The sequence below is a fragment of the Protopterus annectens genome, chromosome 2.part2 (genome assembly GCF_019279795.1).
Source record: "Protopterus annectens isolate FY-2018-M chromosome 2.part2, PAN1.0, whole genome shotgun sequence".
In the NCBI taxonomy this organism is placed as follows: domain Eukaryota; kingdom Metazoa; phylum Chordata; order Ceratodontiformes; family Protopteridae; genus Protopterus; species Protopterus annectens.
In genome coordinates, this window is record NC_056730.1 from 934,331,749 (window position 1) to 934,357,505 (window position 25,757).

At 42.0% G+C, this 25,757-nt stretch overlaps 1 protein-coding gene across 1 annotated transcript in view; it reads left to right on the forward strand.

Moving 5' to 3' along the window:
- The window catches only part of LOC122795855 (xanthine dehydrogenase-like), a 5,725,158-nt gene that overhangs the window by 3,813,263 nt on the left and 1,886,138 nt on the right, over window positions 1-25,757 (forward strand). The window contains exon 28 of the mRNA XM_044064255.1: window positions 3,800-3,882. Within this exon, the coding sequence (XP_043920190.1) occupies window positions 3,800-3,882 (83 nt within the window). The remainder of the gene's footprint in view (window positions 1-3,799; window positions 3,883-25,757) is intronic.

The window sequence follows — 25,757 nt, forward strand, 5'->3', positions numbered from 1 at the left end:
TGCAGGCTAACACAGAAGGTCTTTGGCTAACAAAGTTTGCAGATGACTGCAAACTAGGAGCCATAATCGAAACTCCTAACGATGTGGACAAACTACAAAAGGGCCTCACTGAGACAGATACCTGGTGTCAAAGCCATGGCCTGAAGCTCAAAATGCCAAAAAGTGTATTGTCATCCCCTTTGGTAAAAACTCTGTACCCATGAGCTACCACATAGCTGGTAGTCTACTTAATGCCGAAAATGTGATGAGACCTTGGGACACAGGTGGACAGTAGTCTCTCCTTTGATGATCACATTGCCACGGTGGTCAGGAAATCCTTCTATGTGGCTCATCTCATCACAAAAGGATTCTCATCCAGAAAAAAAGAGGTCATTGTTCCACTCTACTCATCACTCATTAGACCCATTATAGAGTGCAACTCCCCTTTTGGTATGTACCTCACAAGACATCTACAACAACTGGAAAGACCACAGAAATACCTCACAAAGAGGATTACTGGCCTCAAACAGATGCCCTACGCAGACCGTCTCAAAAAACTACAGCTTTACTCCATCGCATATCGCCTACTCAGGGGCGATCTCTGCCTAACAGAGCTGTTGGACATGCTCCACTTAAAGAAATCCCAATCCCTCCGAGCTACACGCTCTAGGGATCTAAACCTTGTCACCACAATAAACAGAACATGCTGGAGGGATAGATTCCTGTCCCAGAGACTTCCCATACTCTGGAGCAGACTACCTATCTATGTCAAACAGAGCTCCTCATTAGCACTCTTCAAGAAAAATCTTGATGATTGGATGGGAAATGGGAAATTCACCCCAGGGAACACTTCTGTGGCTCTGCTCAACAGGGGCACAGGAAAATAATTTTCTTGGGTGGCGAAAGCCAGGGTACATTTTTTGGCTAGGCTTATATAGGCCCTAGGGCCAATAGCTTAGTACCTACCTATGAACCTAAATCCTACTAGGACAGCTGAACTTCATTTGGGGTTAATCAGAGTCTCTTTGCGTGTGTATACAAGAAGACTGAATTCTGTAATTAAATCAAAAGGTGCTTCAACAAAGTATTAGTTTAAGGGTGTCCACACTTATGCAACCAGCATATTGTACTTTTTTTTATTTTTATATATTTTTCCCCTAACAGATTTGTTAGTTTTTTAATTGAATTGTGCAGGTTAATAGGTAACATTAAAGGTGGGAAAAGTTTTGAAATGATTTATTGTGGTCTCATTTTTTATATCACAAAAACCTGACATTTTAACAGGGGAATATACACTTTTTATATCCACTGTAGATATATATATATATATATATATATATATATATATATATATATATACATATATATATATATATATATATATATATATATATATACATATATATATATATATGTGTATGGATCCCTGTCAGTTGCTCAAGTTTTCAGAAACTTGAAATTCATATGGTCGAGACTATATGATAAGAGTTTTTGAAATCTTAAAGCTCTTGAATGGAGATTGTGGTATAGTGAGGAGTGGGACATTTACCCTTTTTCTTCACTGTAGTATGAACTCAGAGTTGGTACATAAAATTTCCAGAGGGTATGAGGGGTGTAGCCCTCACAAAAGGGATGCAGGGACTTGCCCTCCTACATATTTATTCATTTATTTCTAGTTTGATTACCGGGGAAGTCCACTGGGTTCAGAAGACCCATTTTCAGTGGAGGCCCGGGGAGGAAAATCTCCAGGATAAAGAAATGCAAAAAAGAAAGAATATACAAAAACAAGCAAATACAAATAAAGTAGCAATATACAAGAAACATTGTATAGTAATAGGTTACAATTATGTACATTCAGTGTCATGCATATTCAGCAGGAATCAATGTGAATTATTAATGAATTTTACAATAGGTTTTCATTTGAGCAAGCCACTTGTGTTGTGGTTGGGGAAACACCTTAACATACATGCATATTAGTAACAGTGAAAACACTTTACTTGTGCTCATGTAAAATAAGAAGCTATTTACAATATTTACAAAGTTGAACTAGTGTGCATAAACATAAAAAAGTAGATTTGTGTGTTCCTAGAGAAGTGCAACATATATGGAGTCCTAATGAAAGAGAGAGAACATTTGAATCCAGAATATAGAAAGTGCTTATAATGAATGTATGCATAACTGAATACGTCAAAAATACTAGCACTAGAATAATAATTAGAAAAGTTTACTTATACAGATTGTATGCAAAATGCAAATTAAATGTTTTTTTTCTTCTACACCCCCCATAAAAATATAGTAACGTAATAAAAATAACTGATGTAATGAATCAGAGTAAAGTTTTTTTTTTGTCAAGATCTGTGTAATGCACCCTCAGAGATTGTATACTATCCTATATGGGTATGGAACAAAGTCTGCATTTGGTGATGCAGGGTGGCAAATCCCCCCCCAGGAAAAAAATGTAGCAGTGTTCAAATTAAATGTTAAGTAAGCAAAGTACATCTTAACTTTGTGTACATTTTTAACTAAACTGACTGTTTTAATGCCTGTTTCCACTTTTGATGCTTAACTTCATCTGTGTATATGTTCTTATTTTTTAAATAAGGTTATTAACGCTTCAAACTGAGGTACATTTAATGCACTTTAGAGAGAAGGAACATACTGAAAATATTGATGTAAGAATTGCCTTCTGTATCTTTTGATATTGCAAAATGAAGTCTCAGCTTGTGTGTGAACAAGAATGAAAATTCCTGGTGAAATTCAACTTATCAGACCTGCTGTTTCTCATGCCAGAGATGCTGTGTAAAACTCATATTAGAAGTGATGCCTTTTGTTTAACCATTTACATGGCCATTAAATCCAGGAACCTTCTGGCAGCATCCATTCTTACATTATATGATGTTTATTTTGTTAAACTGTTATGATAGCTAAGTGAAGACACAGATGCACTATGGTAGTAACTGCCTGAGATCTTTACTTCATGTCATAGAGCACACAAGCATGGACCACAGTGGCATGCATGCCCAGTTTGTATAATCTCAAGTATTTAAGGTAATCCCACACACAAACAACAATCCTCATATTCCCATTGCAAGGTACCTTACCTGAATGCAGCACAATACTGCTTAGCAGTTTACTGACATTTCTAAAAAATCCTGCATTGTAATTAAGCAAATATTCAGTGTTATATAGCAGTGATATTTAAAATCATGAAAAACATTTCTTGTACCTCCACAGCTCTCAACTGTACAGATTTTCACAGAATGTCCAGATTTTTGCCTCATATTTTTGGCCCGTTTTTCATAAAATTGTGTTTTTTTGGCAACTTATTGGTAAGTCGTTAAAGACTGAAGACAGAAAATAATGACAGACCTTTAATTTTCAGACTTCATAACATTCAGAAATTTCATGCTCAAGCAAAACCTGTTATTCTATCAACTTTCTGCATTTGTAAGAGCAATATTTGAAAGTTGTCCCCCCTTTAACTATAGTTTTGTCCAAATTTCTTGCTCTAAGAGGTTGAGAGGTATGCTTCCAAAAAATATGTATATTTATTTTGGTGATATCACATGTTCTGGACCCGAAGTTTTGACATCACAGCTGTCTTTTAAGACGTGTGGTGATAGCTATTCACCTGTGTTGTTTTATTTCTTACACATGGAGCTGTGTATATTTATGTGTGTTTCTTCTGGGAGAGTATATGGTGAAAGTCTGTTGTCACAATGCTTTGTATTTGTAAAGTTGATTTAGCTACCTCTGACAAATGTGCACATCATTCCCTGTTAAAAGAATAAGCAACTACTTTTTTCTTGCCCTCTTTCAGGTACTGTTACAATCCTTGCTTCAGATGGCACTGTCGTTGTGTCGCATGGAGGGATTGAATGTGGGCAAGGTCTTAATACAAAGGCAAGTCAAATATTTTACTGACATATTCCTTAATTTGTCTGCAGGATGCAGTTTGAAGATCTGCCAAAACTGGTTTGTGAGACAAATTAAATTACTGTCTAAGCTTATACTATATAGAATTACTTTCAAAGTAGACATGACAGCATAGTTTAACAAAATATCGTCTTATAACAAGAGTTACTTTTTTTCAAAGGCACCAGCTTTAATATAATTTGGACAGACTTTCGGTACTGTTGCAAAAATAACAATGTGCAATGAAGATGGCTTTTGAGAACAGTGTACCACCTATGTCTTTTGGAAAACTGACTGTTTTAGTTTACTTAGATGTGCACTGTGTGTGTGTGTGTGTGTGTGTGTGTGTGTGTGTGTGTGTGTGTGTGTGTGTGTGTGTGTGTGTCTCTGTCTCTGTCTCTGTCTCTGTATATATGTGAGTGTATATAGGAGATATATAGGAGATCCTGATAAGAAATTAAGACCTTTAGATATGGTAGTGTCTAGTAAGTGAATAACCCACGGTAGTGGTGCTGCGGTAGCTTTGTCGCCTCACAGCAAGACGTCCAGTTCGATTCTCAGCTAGAGCGTCTTCTGTGTGGAGGCATGCGTGAATGAGCGTGCCTTCGTTGAACATTGTGCGTCAGGGCTGGTAACTCAGCATGTAAAAATCCACTACCAAACATTAGCGGACCAGAGTTCCGCTGTGGCGACCCTTAACTGGGATAAGCCAAAAGACACAACAAAAAGTGTCTAGTAAGTGAATAGTATGTTTTATTAAAGCAGTGACTAGTATAATTTTTTGAATGGAATATACAGTTGCCTTCTGCTGTTCTCATTGTATCTCTCTTCGACATTAAAGTAATCATTATGCTGTAGATGTGCATTTACCTTCATTTAAGGACTACATGATAAACAGAGATAGGCAAGTCTTTTCCCCTGAGCTGTAGTTGACATTTATTTCAATTTAAGAATCATATTTGTTTGTATTTTTACTGCATATAGTCTAAAACTCAGAATACCAGAGGACCATAGGACAGTCAGATTAATGCACACAGTTTGGTGATACGAGTGAGTGAAGCAGATACAGGAGTAAGAATGCTAGGAGTGTAGGCATTTCTGGTGGAAAGCAATAGTGAGGAGTCGGGGGGTTGTTCATTTGGCATACCTGAGGGAAGTAAATGATATTAGAGGATAAATAAAATCATCTGATGGCCTTGTCAAGCTGCAGGTAGAGATATTGTACCTAGACAGGGTGAGATATGGAGAATGAGGCAACCATTAAGATGACAGAGGAGACTTTCAAAAATAACAGTAGAATATTATGGGGTAATAGCTTAGAATGGGTAAAATGCAGGTGTCAGCATTGTTAGCTGAGCCGATGCATTACGAGAGTTTAGGAGGGACAGATAATGAAGACGAGTAAGGAAAAGGCATTAGGGAAGGGAGATGAGAAGCAGGTGATTGTAATATATATAGTGCATGTTTAGACAGTTATGCTGGAATGAAGTGATTTGCTTGTTAGGATTGGTTGTGTGCATAATTTGTGTTTCACTTGCAATGACAAAGAATTTAAAAAAAGCATAAATGTTTACATCATTGTCAACCAGTTCTTAATGTAATGTATTCATCATCAAAAAGGCACTAAATATAATAAAGTTTATTTATTCTTTAACACAGTATTGTGTCGCAAATGAAAAGGGGCTGTAGACTACAGACCTTTGCTTCAGAAAGCCAGAATAAAGTAACCTCACACAGCAAACTTGTTCTTAGTCATCCTGTGGAATTACATAAATTATAAGGTGCTGTGCTGGCTACAGATAGTGGTGTCGTTGTATATTGTAGTATGACAGCGTTGCTGCATTCTGCAGCAAAAATAAGTGCTGTAACGTGAATAGTGACCTGAAGGCTGCTCTTCTTTTGCTAGTAAACATTACAGAATTTATATCTTGGTTCAGATTCCTTTCAGCAAGTTTATAGGTGAATACTAGGCTAACTGCCTCGGAGGGCCACATTAAGATTACCCATTAAGATTATCCTGACATCAGAATCAAAAACTTCCCTTGTGTCTGTGAGGTGTAGACCTTAACCATTATGCCAAATCCACCCCTTTTTCTATGCTGCAAAACACCGGTGGATTTGAACTCAAAAGTAATGTTACAAGTCACACGTGTAGATAAATTGTTACTTCTATGTTACTGTTAAACACGCATACCGTTGTGTGTGTGGGTTTATGTTCCATGTCCTTCACCTATGCAGATAATGTCCTTCCCACAACATTACGATGGGACAAGACAGTAGGTGGTGCCATAACAGTGGTGTGATGTTGACACAGTGTCAGTGTTGCCCAGGAGGTGACGTACTGCTGTTCAGAAAGTGATGTACTCAGAAAGGTATTCATCATTTAAATGCTACAGTAAACTGCAACATACTAAGTTCCAGATGATGCACTTTGACTGCATGTAAGGAGAAACAGGCGAGTGTGGTGTTAGACAATAAGTATGTAGTTCCGTATTTAAGTGCCAAGTCTCTTTTGGTATGCTAATGGACAATGTGGATGAAAATGATACTGTGGCTTCCTCTGTATGAGTGATCATATCCCATAGTTACCACTACATTGTGAAAGGGGTCACATATATAACTTGAGGCCAATGCACAGATCTGCAGTAAGTCTAGACACATAATCACGTGTGTTGCAGTAGTAATTATAATGATATATTGTGCCAGTGTGACCCTAACCTCACATTTCCTATCTTTAGAGCATTTGGCATTCTTGTCATTTAGAAGATGGAAGTTGTGGTCTGCAGATAGAAAAGTGAAATCAGTTATATGTCCTATTTTACTTAGCACTGAAACCCTAACCACCATAACTACTGTCAAAATATTTTTTCTTGCTAAACAATATTTAATTACCTGTGTGTTGGGGAATTAAAAACTTGAGATTGTTATCGGAGTATGACTTTGTGTGTACTGGGTGTTATTGCATAAGGCTGTCTAAACTTTTTTCACTTGCATGTTAACTGCATAGCCTTCCCGTTTTTTATTTTGTTCCTGCTCCATTAAAAGGGCAAGTTTTCTAAAATCATTTTTGCATATGTGTGTGTGTGTGTGTGTGTATACCGCACACACACATCCACACCAGGGTCTATTTCAGATGTTTGACTGTATAAATAGTCGATTCGCAGAACATTGATCAGAGAAGATCAAAACTGCAAACTATCACACACATAGAAAACACTACTAAAACATTTTTTATGCAGGTTGAAAGCTCTCTGCACCACCTTCTAATTATAAATGTATCAACTCTAAGTTCACACTACAGCTGGAAAAAGTAAAACCCCACTCCCCACAACACCGTGATCACAGAAAGCAGCTCCTGGCATATTTCAATCTTTTGCAGTTTGTCTTTTCTGAAAGATGTTCTGTAAGTCAGCTATTTAACCGGGTCTATATTAGATAATCAAACTTTCAAAAGTTCGACTGTCATATGGTCGACACCATATGATCGAACTTTTAAAAGTTCGAATATCTAATAAAAAAAATAAACTACACAAATAACCTTCCTGAACGTTTTAAGCAGGGGGACAAGCCCCCTTACACCCCCCACACCCACCACTCTTTAAATATACCAATTCTGAGATCGCACTACATTGCAGAAAAGGGAAATCTTCCCATTCCGCTCTGTACGGAGATCTCCGTTAAAATGTTCGAACTTTCAAAAATTCAATCATTTGGTGTCGACCATATGACAGTCAAACTTTTGAAAGTTCTATCATCTAGTATAGACCCAATTTAACCAGTCAGGCATTTGACATAGACGCACATACAACATACACACAACACATCTGACAGACATTTTTAAAACATTACAGAAACTGTAGTAAGATAAGAAGTAAAATTTGCTAATATCTAGTGAATAAAGAGTAAAATGATTTAGTTATATTTTTGAAGCATTTTCAATTGCTCCTTTTTGTGGGTTTTGTGATGAGATTCAAACCCAAGCCTACTTGCAGTAACATATCTTCATTACCATTTCTGCAGCTAGAACAACCTTCTTCATTTTCGTGAGACCAGTTGCCTTTACAAGAACTACAGAAACTGCAAGTTAGTGTAATGGCAACTGGTCTCACACAAAATGAAGGTTGTTCTAGCTGCAGAAATGGTAATGAAGATATGTTACTGCAAGTAGGCTTGGTTTTGAATCTCATTACAAAACCCACAGAAAGGGGCAATTGAAGAGAGTGTCTTTCGGCATTTCCCGGTTAGGGGTCGCCACAGCGGAACTCCAGTCCGCTAATGATTGGTAGTGGATTTTTACATACCGGATTACCAGCCCTGACGCACAACCTTCAATGAAGACACGCCCCATTCACGTATGCCACCACACAGAAGACGCTCTAGCTGAGAATCGAACGGGACAACGTCTTGCTATGACATGACAACGCTACCGCAGCACCACCACCGCAGGAGCAATTGCAAATGCTGCAAAAATGTAACTACATCATTTTACTCTTTATTCACTAGCTATTAGCAAATTCTACTTCTTATCTTACTGCAGTTTCTGTAATGTTTTAAAAATGTTTGTCAGATGTGTTGTGTGTATGTTGTATGTGTGTCTATGTCAAATGCCTGACTGGTTAAATAGGGTCTATACTAGATGATCAAACTTTCAAAAGTTTATTTTCCCCATGTTGTACAAATGATTTATATATGTTAAAGTGACTTCTCTTTTTTTATTTTTATTTTATCTGTTTGCTAACCAGGTAAGCCCACTGGGCAGCATGTCCATTTTCAGGGGTGAACTGGGAGCACTATTTGGTTAAGTAGCTTGCTCAGAGTGACACTCTAAGGAAATTGTGGTGGAAAGAATCAAACCATGTACCTTTTTGATTACAGAAGGCAATTTATTAACAGCCCATAATCTTAATTACCAACTCAGTAAAGAATATGAAGCAGTGGTATTCAAACCCAAACGTAGGCAAACATAACTACCTGTGCATACCCTGTTTTACTCCACAAAAAATGAGATGGAAGTTATACTAGCTAACAGCAGTCAGAAGTGCTGACCTGTTAATTATGACACCTATTGTTATTTCTGATGCAAATGTGAAGTAGTGATGTCCTTACAAATCACTGTTGTAGATGGGATTTCCTGCCAAAGATAGCCCAGTGTCCTGTCAGTATATCATTGCCTTTACATCCTCCCAGGATCATACATCAAACTTATGCTTCTCGGATAGTCATAGGGCATAAAGGTGATGAACGCACACTCAATGCTCAGAACTTCTTTGCTGTACAGTGGAACACTGATCTTATCATCCTTCACTTAGCTGGTTTCTACAGAGCAATATGCAGATAAGTACCCTGTTAGGCTTCCTTCCTTTCCTTTTCTTTATTGTGTACTTAGGCTTCATATCATCCAGGAAGGGAAAATATCAGCGTGGGAAGCAGATTCCCCATAAAGACTGTCATGAGATGCATTTATACTGCCTAAATGCTTCACACAATCATCCCCAGTGTACCATTTATAAGGCTTTTCTTCCCAAAACTCTTTGCAGGCATTTGTCTTCTTTAGCCATTTACCTTGAGACCGAATGTCTCAAAGTTTTAACCCAGGGTGCTTTGGCTGAATCCACCCGCCCTGAGGTATAACTGAATCTTAAAAAGATCAAAAATTCTCAGTCTAGCCTTCATCAGATCTGTCTGTCTCTTGAAGTGATTAAAGCTCCCGAAGACCATTCAGTGCAGACACTGGATGTTCTTCGTGTTTCACTGTTGCAGTCATTACATTTGGGTTATCTGCTTGCAAGTAGCCCTCAGTCGGCCTAATTAACAAAGTTTTGGGTCCTGTGTCAGTTGCTGTCCTTCTTCCATGACGTCAGGTCGTCAGGGGTAAAAAACATGCAGCCGACACCATTACATCAGTCTTTCTTGCCGTGTGGTGCCCAAAGCAGAAGTTCGCAAGTGCTGGTCGGCTGACTCCTTAAATTTTCATTTTTGAGTTTCAGAACCGAAGTCTTCAACTAAAGCTAAGTACCCTGTTGGGGAAACTTTTTCTTGCTCCTTACCGATGTCAGTAAAAGTTAATAATTGCATTACTTGTAGAAAGCAAATACCTCATAAAGATTTTCATTCGTACTGTATTCCTTGCCTAGGCCCTGACCATGACATACCTTGCTGTCGATTTTGTGCTTTATTTAATCAGCGCACTATCCATCGTCGGTATATTTTCACCTCTAAATATTTCGGTTCTCGGTTTAATTATCCAGAAATGTCATCAGTTAGCCATCTGACTACCAGGATTCCGAAAAAAATGCAAAGATAAAGACAGAGACAGGCTACCGAGGTCCAAAACTGCTGACGATGCTTCTCCTAAGCCAGTCTTCAGTTCGCCGGTACTCAGTGAGATGCTTTTGCAGCCCCTGATACCAACTACTTCTGAGTCGCAGGCCTCTACTGAGACCCATTCAGAGTCCAGTATGCCGCAAGATGCTTCAACTATGGAACCCACGGATGTTTCTACCTTGGATGGGTCTGGAGACGCTGTGCAGGCAGCGGCTTCTGAGGGTGTATTCAGGCCTACGGACTTGCATATTAAACCGTCTCTTCCTTCTTTACTTAGGCCTAAATCTCGATCCATGGCTAAAAACCAATGCCCAGGCCACATGCTCAGGTCTCTATGCCTAAAAAACAAATGATAAGAATGGCTGAAGATCTAATACCTCTAATCAGGGGTAGCCAACCCCCCCCCCCCTTCTAAGAGGCCTAGGACTGAAGTTGATTATGAATCTTCTGATCAGGATTCTGTTTTTTCTGATTCTTCTGATTATCTGGATTTGCCCTTATCTACTTATGAAGATTCTGATGCAGAGGAGTCCATTCCCTCTGCTTCCCCTCCTGAGGATTTTTCTTTTGGGGAAACCTTACACACTGTAAGGGAGCATTTCCATTGGGAATGCCAGGATTTTTCTGATTCAAAAAAGAGGCTTAGGGATTTCCTTCTCCTACCTCAGCATAGGTCTTTAGTTATTCCTCCTATACTAGACATTGTTGATGATGCTTTTTCAGAATCTAGTTTGGCCCCTGATTCCCTGCCTCTTACTCCCAGAAAACCAGACAGATACTACAGGGTCCCTGAGTCCCACAAATTCCTTTTTAAAAATCTTGTTGCAGATCCAGAGACTATTTCACAGGGGCCCAAGGACATTAAGGCTTGTACTGCTAAAAATCCTACCCCTTCTGATAGAGACTCCAGGGCGCTGGATAGATGGGGTAAGAAGGTTTGCACTTCTGCAACCTTGGCCATTAGGGCTTTAAACTGCCAGTTTCATATGTTAAAATATCAGCAACATGTTATTGGACTGCTTAAATAGAAAATAATGTTGATTCCTGACTGTGTGGAAAATAAAGAATTACAGGATTTAATGCATTCTGCTGAACAAGTTGGAAAACATACTTTGCAATGTGGTTTTGATTCATTAGAGGCCTCTTGAAGGGCTGCTGTTACTGGGCCTGTGCTCAGAAGGCATGCTTGGCTTAAGGAGCAATCTTTGCCTGATCATGCTAAAGCTAAATTTTTGGATGCTCCTTTAAATCAGGACCGCCTGTTTGGCAACAAGGCTGAGGAAGTTCTAAAGATGGAAGATAAAGCTAAATCTATGCAAACTGTTAAAGATTTTTTTTACAAGTTCAGCCTCCTAGATTTAGTAGGAACTGACCCTCTAAGAATTGGTCCTTTCCAGCCCCTTCCAGGTCTTCTCAAGCCAAACCCAGACACAGCAAAAACCCCAGGGGACACACACAACTAAGCAGTGGGGGGCCTCTACTCCCAAATCTGGGAATAATAAGACTCCCCCTATTGTAAACTGTCTCAATGACTTCCTTTTAAAATTTCCAAGCACTTATCAACTGACTGCCCCTTTGGGGGAAAGATTGCTCTTCATGCAAAGAATTGGGAACTCATTACCCAGGACAAATGGATTTTAAATATAGTGTCCCAGGGATACAGATTTCACTTCCATACGTTACAAACACCAAGCGGGTGGCCAGACCTACCCCCAAATCAGTGGGTAGAGGCCCAAAAACAAGTACTTTCTCTCTTAAGCATGGGCCTATTCAACTGGTACCAGAAGAGGAAAAGGGACAAGGTTTCTACTCGAGACTTTTCCTGGTACCCAGAAAAGACAATTCATGGCATCCTATCCTGGACCTGTCTACTCTAAACACCTTTTTGGAGATTGCAAAATTCAAGATGCTGACTCTTCACCAGTTACTTCTTGTGCTAGGCAAAGATGCCTGGTTGGCAACACTAGATTTAAAAGAAGCATACCTGCACATCCCAATCAGGGAATCTTGCAGAAAATACCTACGCTTCAAAGCAGGCTACACGCACTATCAGTTCTCTGCACTTCCCTTTGGCTTACCTACTACGCCCAGGGTATTCACAAAGTGCCTAGCTCCAGTTATTGCATTTTGCAGACAAAGAAATATTCAAGTATACCCATGCCTGGATGATTGTCTAATTCAGGCAGAAAGCCAGGACATACTTTTAAATCATCTGGCCTTTGTACAAAGGGTTCTAACTTGTCTGGGGTACACCATAAACAAAAAGAAGTTACACCTGGTACCCTGTCAACAAATTATATTCCTGGGAGCAAGCTTGAATACAACTTCCCAGATGGCTTACCTCACGCCAGAGAAACAAATTAATTTGACAACCTACTTCAAACAAGTGGCCACAAAAACCCTGCTATCTGCAAGACAAATACTGCAAACCTTGGGGTTCATGGCCTTCTGCATTCTTCTAATTCCATATGCAAGACTGCATATGAGGAAACTACAGTGGTATCTAAACAGCCTATGGTGTCAACATTCTCAAGACCTAGAAACATTGATTCCTATCATACTTTGCCTATGCCTAGAGTTCCTTTGGTGGGCAGAGGACTGCCACCAAAACAAGGGACTACGTTTCACACCACCCCCTGCCACCCAAACCCTAACAACAGATGCATTGGACTATGCATGGGGGACTCACCTGTCAGGAAAGTGCATTCAGGGCAAATGGAACCCAAGTCAAATGCACCTGCATATCAATCAAAAAGAAATGTTAGCTGTACAGAATGCTCTGACAGCCTTCAAGGACCACATTCTTCCAGGACAACTAATGGTAAAGACGGAGAACACCACTGTTATATGGTACATAAACAAGCAAGGGGGTACACATTCTTACCCCCTCTGCAGACTAGTCATGGCATTGTGGAACACAGCCTTGAGCTACCAAGAGCACCTACAAGCTCAATTCCTGCCAAGAAAATTAAATACACTGGCAGACGGACTAAGCAGAAACCTCATGGACCTACACGAGTGGAAACTGGAACCAAGGATTTTCAACATGTTCACAAGCAAATGGGGGAGCCCGGATTTAGACCTGTTTGCCTCTCCCCAGAACTGCCAATTGGACAAATTTTGCACAAGGACTCCCCACAAACAAGCCTGGAAAGTGGATGCTCTGTCCTTCAGCTGGAAAAACCTATCAGTCTGTGCCTTCCCCCCTCTGCCTCTGCTTCCAAAGTACTACTAAAAATCAAACAGGACAAACCAAGGATGACTTTGATTGCTCCAGACTGGCCGTGCCAACACTGGTACCCCCTCCTGTGCAGTGTGTCACTGTTATTTTCATGGCAACTGCCTCAGACTCCTTCCCTGCTGTCTCAGCAGGAGAACCAGATTCTGCACCCTCAGCGTCTAACACTAAACCTTGCAGCCTGGCTAATTACTTAATCTCTCCTTTACCATCCCTCAGCAAACCTGTGATGGATATCATTTTAGAGGCAAGGAGGCCTAGTCCTCGAAAATCTTATGCTGAAAAATGGAAAAGATTCTTTGACTGGAACCAATCTCAAGGGATGAGCACAGCAGTGCCCAATTTACCTCAGATTTTACAATACTTAACCGAGATGCTTCACAAGGGCCTGTCTTTTTCTTCCATTAAAATCCACGCCTCAGCTATTTCAGCTCATTATAACACAGAACCTCCCCTCTTCTCTCATCCACTGCTCAAGCAGTTCCTCAGAGGGGCCAAAAATTTGAGACCACCCAGGAGAGCTCCAACTCCAGCTTGGGAGCTTAACTTTCTCTTGGAGAAACTCACTCTACCTCCTTTCGAGCCAGCTGCTACTGCAGACTTAAAATGTCTTTCTTGGAAAACAGCTTTCCTTTTAGCAATCACTTCAACTAGAAGGGTATCTGAATTACAGGCCCTTATGGCAGTGGAGCCTTTCATCATCTTTCATGCGGACAGGGTGTCCCTCAGAAGCAATCCATCCTTCATTCCCAAGGTGGTATCCGGTGTGGCTCTTAATCAGTCCATTAATTTGCCAACTTTCTTTCCCAGTCCAAAGAATAAAGGGGAATGGATACTGCATTCCTTAGATGTGCACAGACAACTTAGATTCTACTTGGACAGGACTAAACCTCAAAGAAAATCTGAACAACTGCTGGTGGCATTTGCTGCAGGGGCAGAGGGAAAGGCTATTTCAAAGCAAAAAATTTCTAAAGGGATAAGCCATTCCATTCACTTCTGCTATAAGCACCATGGAAAACCTATCCCCCAGGGGATCAGACCTCACTCCACCAGGGCTGCATCTACCTCTACAGCCTTTCTCAGAGGCGTCCCTACCAGGGACATCCTAAAAGCCGCTGCCTGGAGTTCTGTACATACTTTAGCCAAGCAATATAATTTGCCAGTTTTCTCTAAATCCAGAGCTGGCTTTGCCACTGCAGTCTTGCAGGGCCTTATAGTTGGCCCTAATGCTATCTAAATTCCTCCTCCAACCATAGCTTTGGGAATCTACCCAAGTGTAATGACTGCAACAGTGAAACACGAAGAACATAGTACAGTTGTGTACACTTACCATAAATGTAGATGTTCGAGTGTATTCACTGTTGCAGTCCTGGTTGCCCTCCCTCCAGGGAGCCCCCTAACTTCTTTTGGCTATACCTCTACTTTCCTTTATTATGCTTAAAAGCCTTTTTGGTGTATTTGCTTTTTTGTTGGAGGTATATCTTTGTACTTTTATATTTAATTGTTTCCCATTAGGGGGGCACCTGACATCTGGGACAAGAAAAACTGATGTAATGGCATCGGCTGCATGTTTTATACCCCTGACGACCTGACATCATGGAAGAAGGGTCAGCAACTGAAGCAGGACCCAAGACTTTGCTAATCAGGCTGACTGAGGGCTACCTGCAGGCAGATAACCCAAATGTAATGACTGCAACAGTGAATACACTCGAACATCTACATTTATGGTACGTGTACACAACTGTACTTTTCTTCTGCCTGACCCTGTCAGAGGAAGGCATGTAACTGGCTTCTCGTACATTCTGTGAGGCTATGCAGACGTCCACCATGGATGTTGATGGGGTAGGAGCACAGATGATAGTTTCAGAAGGGCCTATGGGGATTCCCCAGATTCTTGTTAGGAAAGAGGTTCCTGGTAGCCTTATTGAATCTAGGCTTGGCTCTGAGCTCCCCTAGGTTGATTGGAGTGGATGTCCCATTAAAGAAGAAGCAGAAAACTAAGCATATTTCTTCCATTTCTAAGGATCTTTAGAGGGAATGGCAGGACTTTTACTCAGGGTCTGTTCAATGCCCTGATGGCATTAAGGCCCCACTCAGGGGTTATGTGTCCCTGCTTCTCCTTGGCCATTTTCTGCAGCCAAAAGAACCGGGGAATGTGATTCTTCAGATGAGGCAGTGGATTCAAGGGATGAATCCTTGCCCTACCTCTCACAAATTAACTCACCTTTTGACTATGGATCTGAGAAGGAGGATTTCATGTGTCTTAATTCTCTTTGAGGAGTTGTTCTTTGGGGACAATGTGGTTCACATGATGAGTATTTCAAGGAGGATTGATCCCAGGTTTCTGACATTCAAAAGAGGTATTATGAGCTCAGACAAATGTACTCTTCTAAACCTTCTGCTGTTCCTCCTGTGCTGGATGCATTGTTGGATATCTTTGCAGCTGGCTCCTAATTCTCATCTTCTGGCTCCTAAGAAGCCTGACCATTTTTATAAGGTACCTGAGTCCTTTAAGTACCTCTACAAGTGTTCTTTGTCAGATCCTACTGTGGTTTTGTGTTCCTGCTGACAAGCCATCCAAGCTTTTACCCTCTTCAAAACTTCTCCATTCTGATAAAAAACAGTCAGGCTATGGAGAGGCTGGGGAGGAAAGTTTATACTTCTGCTACTCTGGCCTTTAGTGCTATAAATTATCAAACCCATATGACCAGGTATGTTTTGGCCATTTCCCTCAACTTGCAGGCAGGTTCGTCAGACCTTTCTAACTTGGAAGGTAAAATTGCTGCCCTTTCTTTATTGAGTTCTAATTCACAAGTAAAAAGTCACTCTTTAAAATGTAGTTATGATGCAGCTCATGCATCTTCTACAGCTGCTGCCTTAGGTTCAGTTAAGAGGAAGTACTCTTGGTTAAAAATAATGGCACTCGGGGAGCCTGTGGCTGTGTTAGCTCATGATACAGGAATGCTTAATCTGTCTTATTCTTCTGGCAAAAAAAAAATGAGAAAATAATTTTCCAGTAATTTAAATGATGTTACAGTAACTTAAAGTAGAAAGAAACTTCTGGAAATCAAGTATTCAATTTTGCAGTCATTCTGGCTAAATTCCCTGCTTACCACAAAGCATTTGGGGCCTATAACAGTCGCAGAACTGCTTGTACTCAGCATCCTAACCAAACAAGCTTGAAAGTACCTAAATCAGGACATTGAAGGTTCTGGAACAATCAGGATGAGTCCCAAACGAAAGAGATGCAACAGAACCAGGAAAAGAGGCTGCAGAGCTGGAATTGCTGTCATATTAAAAACAAGCCCTCACAAGCCTGCACTTTCATAGGTTCATAGGTAGGCACTGGGCTATTGGCCCTATGGCCTATATAAGCCTAGCCAAAAAGGTATCCTGGCTTTCGCCACCCAAGAAAATTATTTTCTTGTGCCCCTGTCGAGCAGAGCCACAGAAGTGATCCCCGGGGTGAATTTCCTGTTTTCCAGCCAGTCATCAAGATTTTTCTTGAAGAGTGCTAATGAGGAGATTAATCCCTGTTCTTTTAGCAAATGTTTTCTCATTAGACAACAATATAGACTTTCCCAGGCTTGAGCTCAGCACCACAAACAAGGTGAGAAATTCCTGTCTTTTCATCTTCGGAAACTTGGTTAAATAACAGGATTAGTGACAGTGCTGTAAGCCTTGATGGCTTCACTTTATTCAGAGCTGATAGGATTTTAACTCTGTGTGGAAAAGCTAAGGGAGCTGGAGTGTGCATTTTTGTGAATGATAGCTGCTGCAAAAACTGTAACATTGTGAACATTGTTCTGTAAATGTGGAACTTCTGATACTGAAATGCAGACATTTTTATGTCCCCAGAGAACTAAATGGTGTCTATGTAGCAGCTGTATATATACCACACAGTGCTAACATCACTGAAGCAGTAAATATACTGCATAATACTGTATGTGATTTGAAATGCAAGAATTCTGACTGTGTATTTATGATAGCTGGTGACCTCAACAAGGCAGATCTCAGGGAGGTGCTACCCAATTACTACCAAATTGTGGATTTTCCCACAAGGGGAACAAATAATCTGGACAAGGATTACACTAAGATAAAAGGTGCATACAGAGCTGTACAGCAACCAAACTTGGGCAGCTCTGATCACCTCTCCATAAAACTAATACCAGCTTACAAACCTCTCTTAATCAGGGATAAGCCCACTGTGAAACAAATTAGGGTCTGGCATGAAGGAGCCATGGATAGTCTCAGGGGCTGCTTTGATACCACAAACTGGGATGTCTTCAGGGTGGCAGCCACAGTGAACAATCTGGTGAACATAGATGAATTTACTGAGACAACTATGGTTTATATATCCAAATGTGTGGAGGATGTAACAAACACCAAAATTATTAAAGTAAGAACCAACCAAAAACCATGGCTGAACAGCAAGGTGTATGAGCTGCTGAGGGCTAGAAACACTACTTTCAGGGCAAAGGATAAGAAAGGTCTAAGTATAGTAAGGGCTATTCTAAAAAAAGGGTATCAAGGAGGCCAAGAGGGAGTATGGAAAGTGGATGAGAAAGACTCAAGAAGCCTGTGGCCTGGTATTCAGCAGCTAACTGACTACAAGACCAAGGCAACTGAATGTGATGATAGCACTGATTCTCTGCACAGTAAAGGTTTGAAGAGAAAAACAACCTGGAGGCTGTAAAGCTCCTCAAATACCAAAAGGAGGCAGTACTCAACTTCACTGCTGTGGATGTAAGGAACCAAATGAGGAAAGTGAACCTCAGGAAGGCTGCTGGCCTGGATAACATTCTGTGGGAAATTATTGAAAGGTTGTACAGACCAACTGAGCATAGTTCTGATGGACATCTTCAATATCTCACTTGTCCAGGAAAAAGTACCAGCATGCTTCAAAGTTGCCAACATAATCCTTCTGCTCAAAAAAGCCAACCCAGCCTGCGTAAATGATTACAGGCCGGTGGCCCTTACATCAAATGTATGAAATGCTTTGAAATACTGGTAAAAGGCATTTGACTACAGTACTATCCCAATCCTTTTACCCACTGCAGTTTGCCTACTGGGCAAATAGATCAACTGCTGATGCCATTTCGGTGGCAGTTCACCTCACATCGGAGCATCTTGAAAAGAAGAGCAACTATGCCAGGCTGTTCATAGATTTCAGCTCAGCATTCAGTACGGTGATTCCAATGTAACTTATAGAAAAGCTAATCAACCTTGGCATAAATAAAGGGCTGTGCAACTGGATCCTCGATTTCCTGACTGGAAGACCTCAAAAGACCTGTGCTGGTAAGAACACTTCAGGGAGTATTACTGTCAACACCGGTGTACCCCAGGGCTGTGTGCTGAGTCCTGTACATTTCACAATCCTTACCCATGACTGCTCTTTGAAAGCTAGCAACAACCACATCATCAAATTCAAAGACGACACCACAGTGGTGGGACTCATAAGTGGTGATGATGAGAGTGGGTATAAGAATGAGGTCAACTGCTTGATTGAATGATACAATAACAACAATTTGGACCTGAACATCCATAAACACAAAGGAAATCATTATTGACTTGAGAAAAAACTCTGCCATGCATCTGTCCCTCAAGATCAGTGGTGAAGAAGTAGAGAGAGTCCAAACTACAAAGTTCCTGGGGGTACACATATTACAGAATCTTTCTTGGAGTACAAACGCAGGTCAGTGAATTAAAAAAGCCCACCAGCGACTGCACTTCCTGAGAAGGCTTACAAAAGCAAAGCTCTTTAGGAATGCCCTAAATACCTTTTACTGGGGAGCCACTGAGAGCATTATTCCCAGAAACTGCACTGTATGGTTCGGTAGCAGCACAATGGCCGAAAGGAAGAAGCTGCAAAGAATAATAACAGCAGAAAAGATTGTAGGCACTAGTCTTCCTACCTTACAGGAGCTCTTTGATTTGAGATGTAAAACAGGTCCCACAAAATACTGAATGACATTTCTCATCCAATGCATGGTTGGTTCACTAAACTTGCATCTGGTTGAAGGATACGGAGTATCCACTGCAGGACCTCCAGATTCATGAACAGTTTTTATCCAATTGCAATAAAGCTCATTAATGCAGATGTAAATCTGGATGTATCAAAACTATAATAGATTGATGTTCTTCGTGTTTCACTGTTGCAGTCATCACATTTGGGTTATCCCTGCCAGGGTGGCCCGCGGCCGGCCTGAATACCACAAGCTTAGTATTACTGTGCCAGTTGCTGTCACTTCAGGACTGACATCAGGTCATCAGTTGTATAAAGTAAGACAGCGCAGACCCCGGGGGAACCAGACCTCCCAGACAGCAGACACAGGGAATGCAGAGATCTAAGCAGTGGATTACTTCCACTTCAAAACCAGGGAGTTCTAAGCCACCCCCTTATGGTAAGAACTCACAATGACTCACCTCCACCACCCCCTCCCTCTGCCCACCTTCACTTACTCCTAAGTGGAAAACTCTCCTTTCACACAAGCACCTGGACCACCATTACCAATGACCGCTGGGTTCTCAACATAGTGTCCCAGGGATACAGATTTTCTTTCCACACCCTTCCAACCCAAAAAGGGTTCCCAGATCTACCTCCAAACCAGTGGGCAGAGGCTCAAAAGCAAGTCCTTTCCCTGCTTTCTATGAGGGCAGTAGAGCACATTCATGCAGAACAGATAGGCCAAGGTTTCTACTCCAGACTTTTTCTGGTGCCCAGAAAAGAGGGCACCTGGCACCCCATCCTCGATCTATCCATTCTAAACACCTTCCTAGTGATCCCAGAATTCAAAATGCTCAGCCTCCACCAGCTGCTATCCATGCTCTCCAAGGATGCTTGGCTAGCCACCCTAGATCTAAAAGAGGCCTACCTCCACATTCCTATCAGGGAATCATGCAGGAAATATCATTATTTCAGGGCAGGATCTCAACACTTTCAGTTGTCTGCGCTTCCCTTTGGCTTATCTACTGCTCCCAGAGTTTTCGCAAAATGTCTGGCTCTGGCCATCGCCTTTTGCAGACAAAGGAGTATCCAGATTTATCCATACTTAGATGACTGCCTAATTCAGGCAGACAGCCAGGAAAAGCTGCTCAAGAACCTGGTGTTTGTAAAATCCCTGCTAACCTCCCCGGGGTACATAATCAATGAAAAGAAATCCAAACAGGTGCCCACAAAAAGGATTATTTTCCTGGGAGCAAGCCTGGACACAGCATCCAGATGGCATTCCTTACACCAGAAAAGCAAATTTTCCTGACAGCCTACTTCTCTCAACTAGCCACCAGACCCCAGTTATCTGTAAGGAAGATCCTGCAAGCTCTGGGGTTCATGGCATCTTGCATACTACTCATTCCATATGCCAGCCTGCATATGAGGAAACTTCAGTGGTACCTAAAAAGCCTTTGGTGTCAACACTCTCAAGACCTGCATACTCTTATACATAATATTTCCTTGCCTCAGAAAAGATTTTCTTTGGTGGGCAACAGCATGCTCCCACAACAAAGGACTACCTTTCTCACCATCCCCCCACCCCCCTGCCGCCCAGACCCTCACCACAGATGTATCAGACTATGCCTGGAGTGCACACCTGGATGGCAGGTGCGTACAGGGCCAATGGAGCCTGCAGAAAATCCCTCTGCACATCAACCAAAAAGAGATGATGGCTGTCCAGCATGCCTTGATAGCATTCAAGCCCTTTCTCTCCCCAGGGGCTCTCTTGATCAAAACAGACAACACCTCTGTGATGTGGTATATCAACAAGCAGGGAGGGACTCACTCCTACCCTCTATGCAGGCTGGCCATGACCCTTTGGCACACAGCCTCTGCCATACAACTGCACCTGTTAGCACAATTCCTACCAGGTTCACTCAACTCTCTGACAGACCAGTTAAGCAGAAATCTTCTGGACCCACACAAGTAGCAGCTAAACAGAAGAACCATCACGCTAATAACTCAGAAATGGGGCACCCTGAAGGTCGACCTCTTTGCCTCCCCCACCAACCATCAGCTCAGCAAATTCTGCACCAGGGAGCATCACTACATGGCTTGGAAAATGGATGCCCTGCCATTCCCCTGGGTAAATGTATAGGTCTATGCCTTTCATCCACTACCTCTCTTCCCCAGGGTACTGCTCAAAATAAAGGAGGAAAAACCAAGAACAATTCTTATAGCTTCAGACTGGCCTCACCAGCACTGGTACCACTTGCTGCACAGCCTGTCCCCACTGCCACCATGGTATCTTCCAGCGGTTCCAAACCTCCTGACCCAGAGGGAAGGGCAATTCATGCATCCCCAATTGCAGACACTCAATTTGGCAGCTTGGCTTATTCCCTAACCCCCAATCAATCTGCCAACCTCAGTAAACAGGCTGTAGATGTTATACGTAAGGCCAGACACCCTAGCACTAGAAAGTCTTATGCTGACAAATGGAAAAGGTTCTGCACCTGGATTCAGGCAAAGGGAGTCAATATGGCACAGCCCTCCCTCCCTCTCATCCTGGATTACTTAGCTGACCTACTACACAGTGGGATCTGTGTCTGTGATGTTGTTTTTTCTACTATGAAGTCCAGTGCTGTGTCAGATGTGCTTCCATAACCCTCCTCCTGTTGTTTGTTGCTTTGTACTCGAAAGCCCATAAAAGAGTGAGCCAGGCTTGTACTCTGGAACCTAGATGCCACACAAGGACAGGCTTTGGACCTGAGGACGGTATGTTTGAGTCCGACTCTGCTGCCCAGCCACTCAGACCCTTTGACTCTGTCCATGTTGTATATGCATGGTTAACATTTGAGTTTTCAATGAATTCAATGATAGGTATTGTATCGTTCGGCCAGATCGAGGTAGGGTGTATGGATTGCCTTCAGCCAGATCATTGTAGGCTGTGGCTTTGCCTTCTTTCAAAAAATGGCTTTGGTGAAGTCAGGCAAAAGTTTTCAAAGAAGCAAACTGGGGATGGGAAAAGTCCAAAATTCTATGTATCCTCTGTATTTATCTGGTCGGTTCCTTATCCTCTCATATGAGGTCCACAAAGGGCATATAGCGCTTGTCAGCTAAATGGGCGGAGGGTCAGTGGAGTGAAGAGGGTCAGAGGTTGGCACAGCTTGCCTGGGTGGGCAGTCAGTCAGTAGGTATGTATCAGAGAGTAAGACTAGGCATGTGTATAGCTGTCTAGCTGTGGGTTTAATTCTCGTTGATTCGGGTGGAGCAGCACGGCAGGACACCATCAGGTCCCATGGATGCTGTGTTTTTTTGAGAGCAGTTCTCACTTGGTTCACTGGAGAGTTTTGGGGCTTTGGGGCGCTTGGTATAGATATCTCCTTTTGGGGGGGGGGGGTTGCACTGAACTGACACCGCCAGCCAGTATATGTGCAATGTCTGTAGGATCATCAATCTTCACATCATTTTGAACTAGTTCTGAGCATATCTGGGAGTTTCCTCCTTTCTTTTCTAACATAGCTAAAGAAGGCCTTATGATTGTCTTTTGAGTCTTTAGCTATTCATGGGATATATGCAAATGAGTCTTATGAACATCAGGTTTTTATATAGATATATACTGATCTGATTGCACATTGTTTTTACGTTTGAAGTCATTTTACAATACAATTTCAGGCCCAGCCCCCCCCCCCACTAGCCATGGCTATGAATATTTTGGCTTGTTATGACCTCGTCAGCATAGCATAAGCAGATTGTGGCCTTTTTTTCTCCTCTATAAAAATTCATGCCGCTGCTATCTCTGCTCATTTCCCCACTGGGCAGCCCCCTTTCTCATACCCTTTGATCAAACAGTTCCTAAGGGGCCTAGCAGCTTGAGGCCACCCAGAAGAGCAGCAACCCCAGCTTGAGACCTCAACTTTGTGTTGGAAAAGCTCACCCTGCCCCCCTTTGAAGCAGCTTTTTCTGCAGTGCTAAAATTTCTCTCCTGGAAGACAGCTTTCCTTCTGGCCATCACTTCAGCCAGAAGAGTCTCCGAGCTGCAAGTGCTCATGGCTGTGGAACCCTTCATAATCTTCCATGCTGACAGGGTATCCCTCAGAACTAACCCATCCTTCATGCCCAAGGTGGTGTCCAGTGTGGCTCTCAACCAATCCATTCATTTGCCCAACTTTTTTCCTAATCCCCAGAACAAGGGGGAAAGGATCCTACACTCTCTAGATGTGCACAGACAGCTAAGATTCTATCTAAACAAAACTAAATCCTTCAGAAAGTCTGATCAATTGCTGGTTAGCTTTGCTACAGGGGAAGAAGGCAACGACATCTCCAAACAAACCATTTCCAAATGGATGGCACACTGCATTCATTTCTGCTACAAACAACATAGAAAGTCTCCCCCCAAGGGGGTCAGGACTCACTCCACCAGAGCAGCCTCCACCTCTGCAGCTTTCCTCAGGGGAATCCCCACCAGGGACATCCTGGAGACTGTCACCTGGACATCTGCTCACACTTTTACCAAATATTACCACCTGCCTGTCTTCTCCAAATCCAGTGCAGGGTTTGCCTCTGCAGTCTTGCAGGGCATCCTAGCCAGCCCCTAGTTTCCTTGACCGCCTCCACCCATTTCCTCAGCTTTGGGAATCAACCCAAATGTGATGACTGCAACAGTGAAACACGAAGAACATAGTACAGTTGTGTACACTTACCATAAATGTAGATGTTTAAGTGTATTCACTGATGCAGTCCTGGTTTCCCTCCCTCCATCCCACTTTTCTTCTCTTCCCTTACAAGGGACATATTGGTATTTACTTTCCACTGGTGGGGTTCTTCCACCAGAACCTGGCTCCTACTTGGGGGCTCCTGACAGGTTAGGGCAAGAAAAACTGATATAAGGTGTCGGCTGCCTTACTTTATACTACTGATGACCTGACGTCAGTCCTGAAGCGACAGCATCTGACGCAGAAATACTAAGCCTCTGGTATTCGGGCCAGCCAAGGGCTACCCTGGCAGGGATAACCCAGATGTGATGACTGCAACAGTGAGTACACTAGAACATCTACATTTATGGTAAGTGTACACACTGTACTTTACTCTCATTCTTCTCCTTTTTTCACACATTCTGTTTATTATTGCATACTAAAATTAATATATTCACATTCAAGAGTAATTCCAGTCACTTCCTTATGGGCAGTATCACCCAATGTCACCTCTGTGTATCGTGTAGTTTTTGTTTTCCTTTGTTAATCATCTAGTAGTCAGTGTTGTCCAGTGTATATTGTGTATATAAATAGTGTGGAAACGTGTGTCAGCTACCAGACATTACTTTAGTACTATAGTTATTGCTTTTTCTTTAATACCCATCATGTCTTTTCTTTTTGTGTATGTTTCATTTTTCCTGTAAAAGAGCTGACACTCAAAGTTTCATTTAGGTAGCACTTGTGTTTCCAAAAAGACAATAAACTTTCTTAGAATCTTTGAAAAAAGGTCTTACCAGATGATATTAAGCCCAAGCTCTTGCATGCTCCTTTGGACAATCAAAATCTCTTTGGTATTGATGCTGTGACTTGTAGAGGACTTTACAAGACAGGGGTGAAATTGTACAGGATCTTAAATGCATTTTGGTTTCTCCCATCCCCAAATGTCAAAGAAACTAACCTTCTGAGTGTTCCTTTGTTTGTAGGCAACCTCTTCATCCTTCTGAAGGGAAAAGAGTTCCTAAGCGCATGTTCTCTGATAAATCCACCCAGACTTCTAAACTTCAAAAGCCCCCTTTTCGGGACAAATCTGCCTCCATCTGACATATTTATACCTAACAGGCCACTCCTCTACAGCCTCACTCTCTCGTTCTAGCCTGACAACTTACTGACCACTCCCCTTAGTCTCACTCTCACTCCAACCTCGGAACTAACTGACCACTCCCTTAATCTCTATCATCAAACTACAACCTAACCTTACATTCACTACGCTCTTAACTACATCCACACCTTCACCTCAGTCACTTATCACCCATACTCGGCATTCTTTCCTCAGCACCCTCCCCCCCCAGTTTCCCAGCTCCGAATACATTAACCAAATGCAAAGAATACCAAAACCCTGCCCACTCCTGTGACATACCTACATAGTATCCCTTCATTTCCCATTCACCTTCTCATGACAAAATGCTGACACTAACCCTTACAATAGTTATAACCCTCACTATTACAGCACACTTAACCTCCTACCATCACGTTAGTAACCCAAATTCTCAAACTAGCTCCCCCTTCTACCCATTCCCCACAAAAGAAAAAAACAGCCTTACTGTTAATATCATCATCAGTTTACAACCCCTCAAATTTCAATCTTGCCTCCTTCACAGTACCTTGTCACCTATTA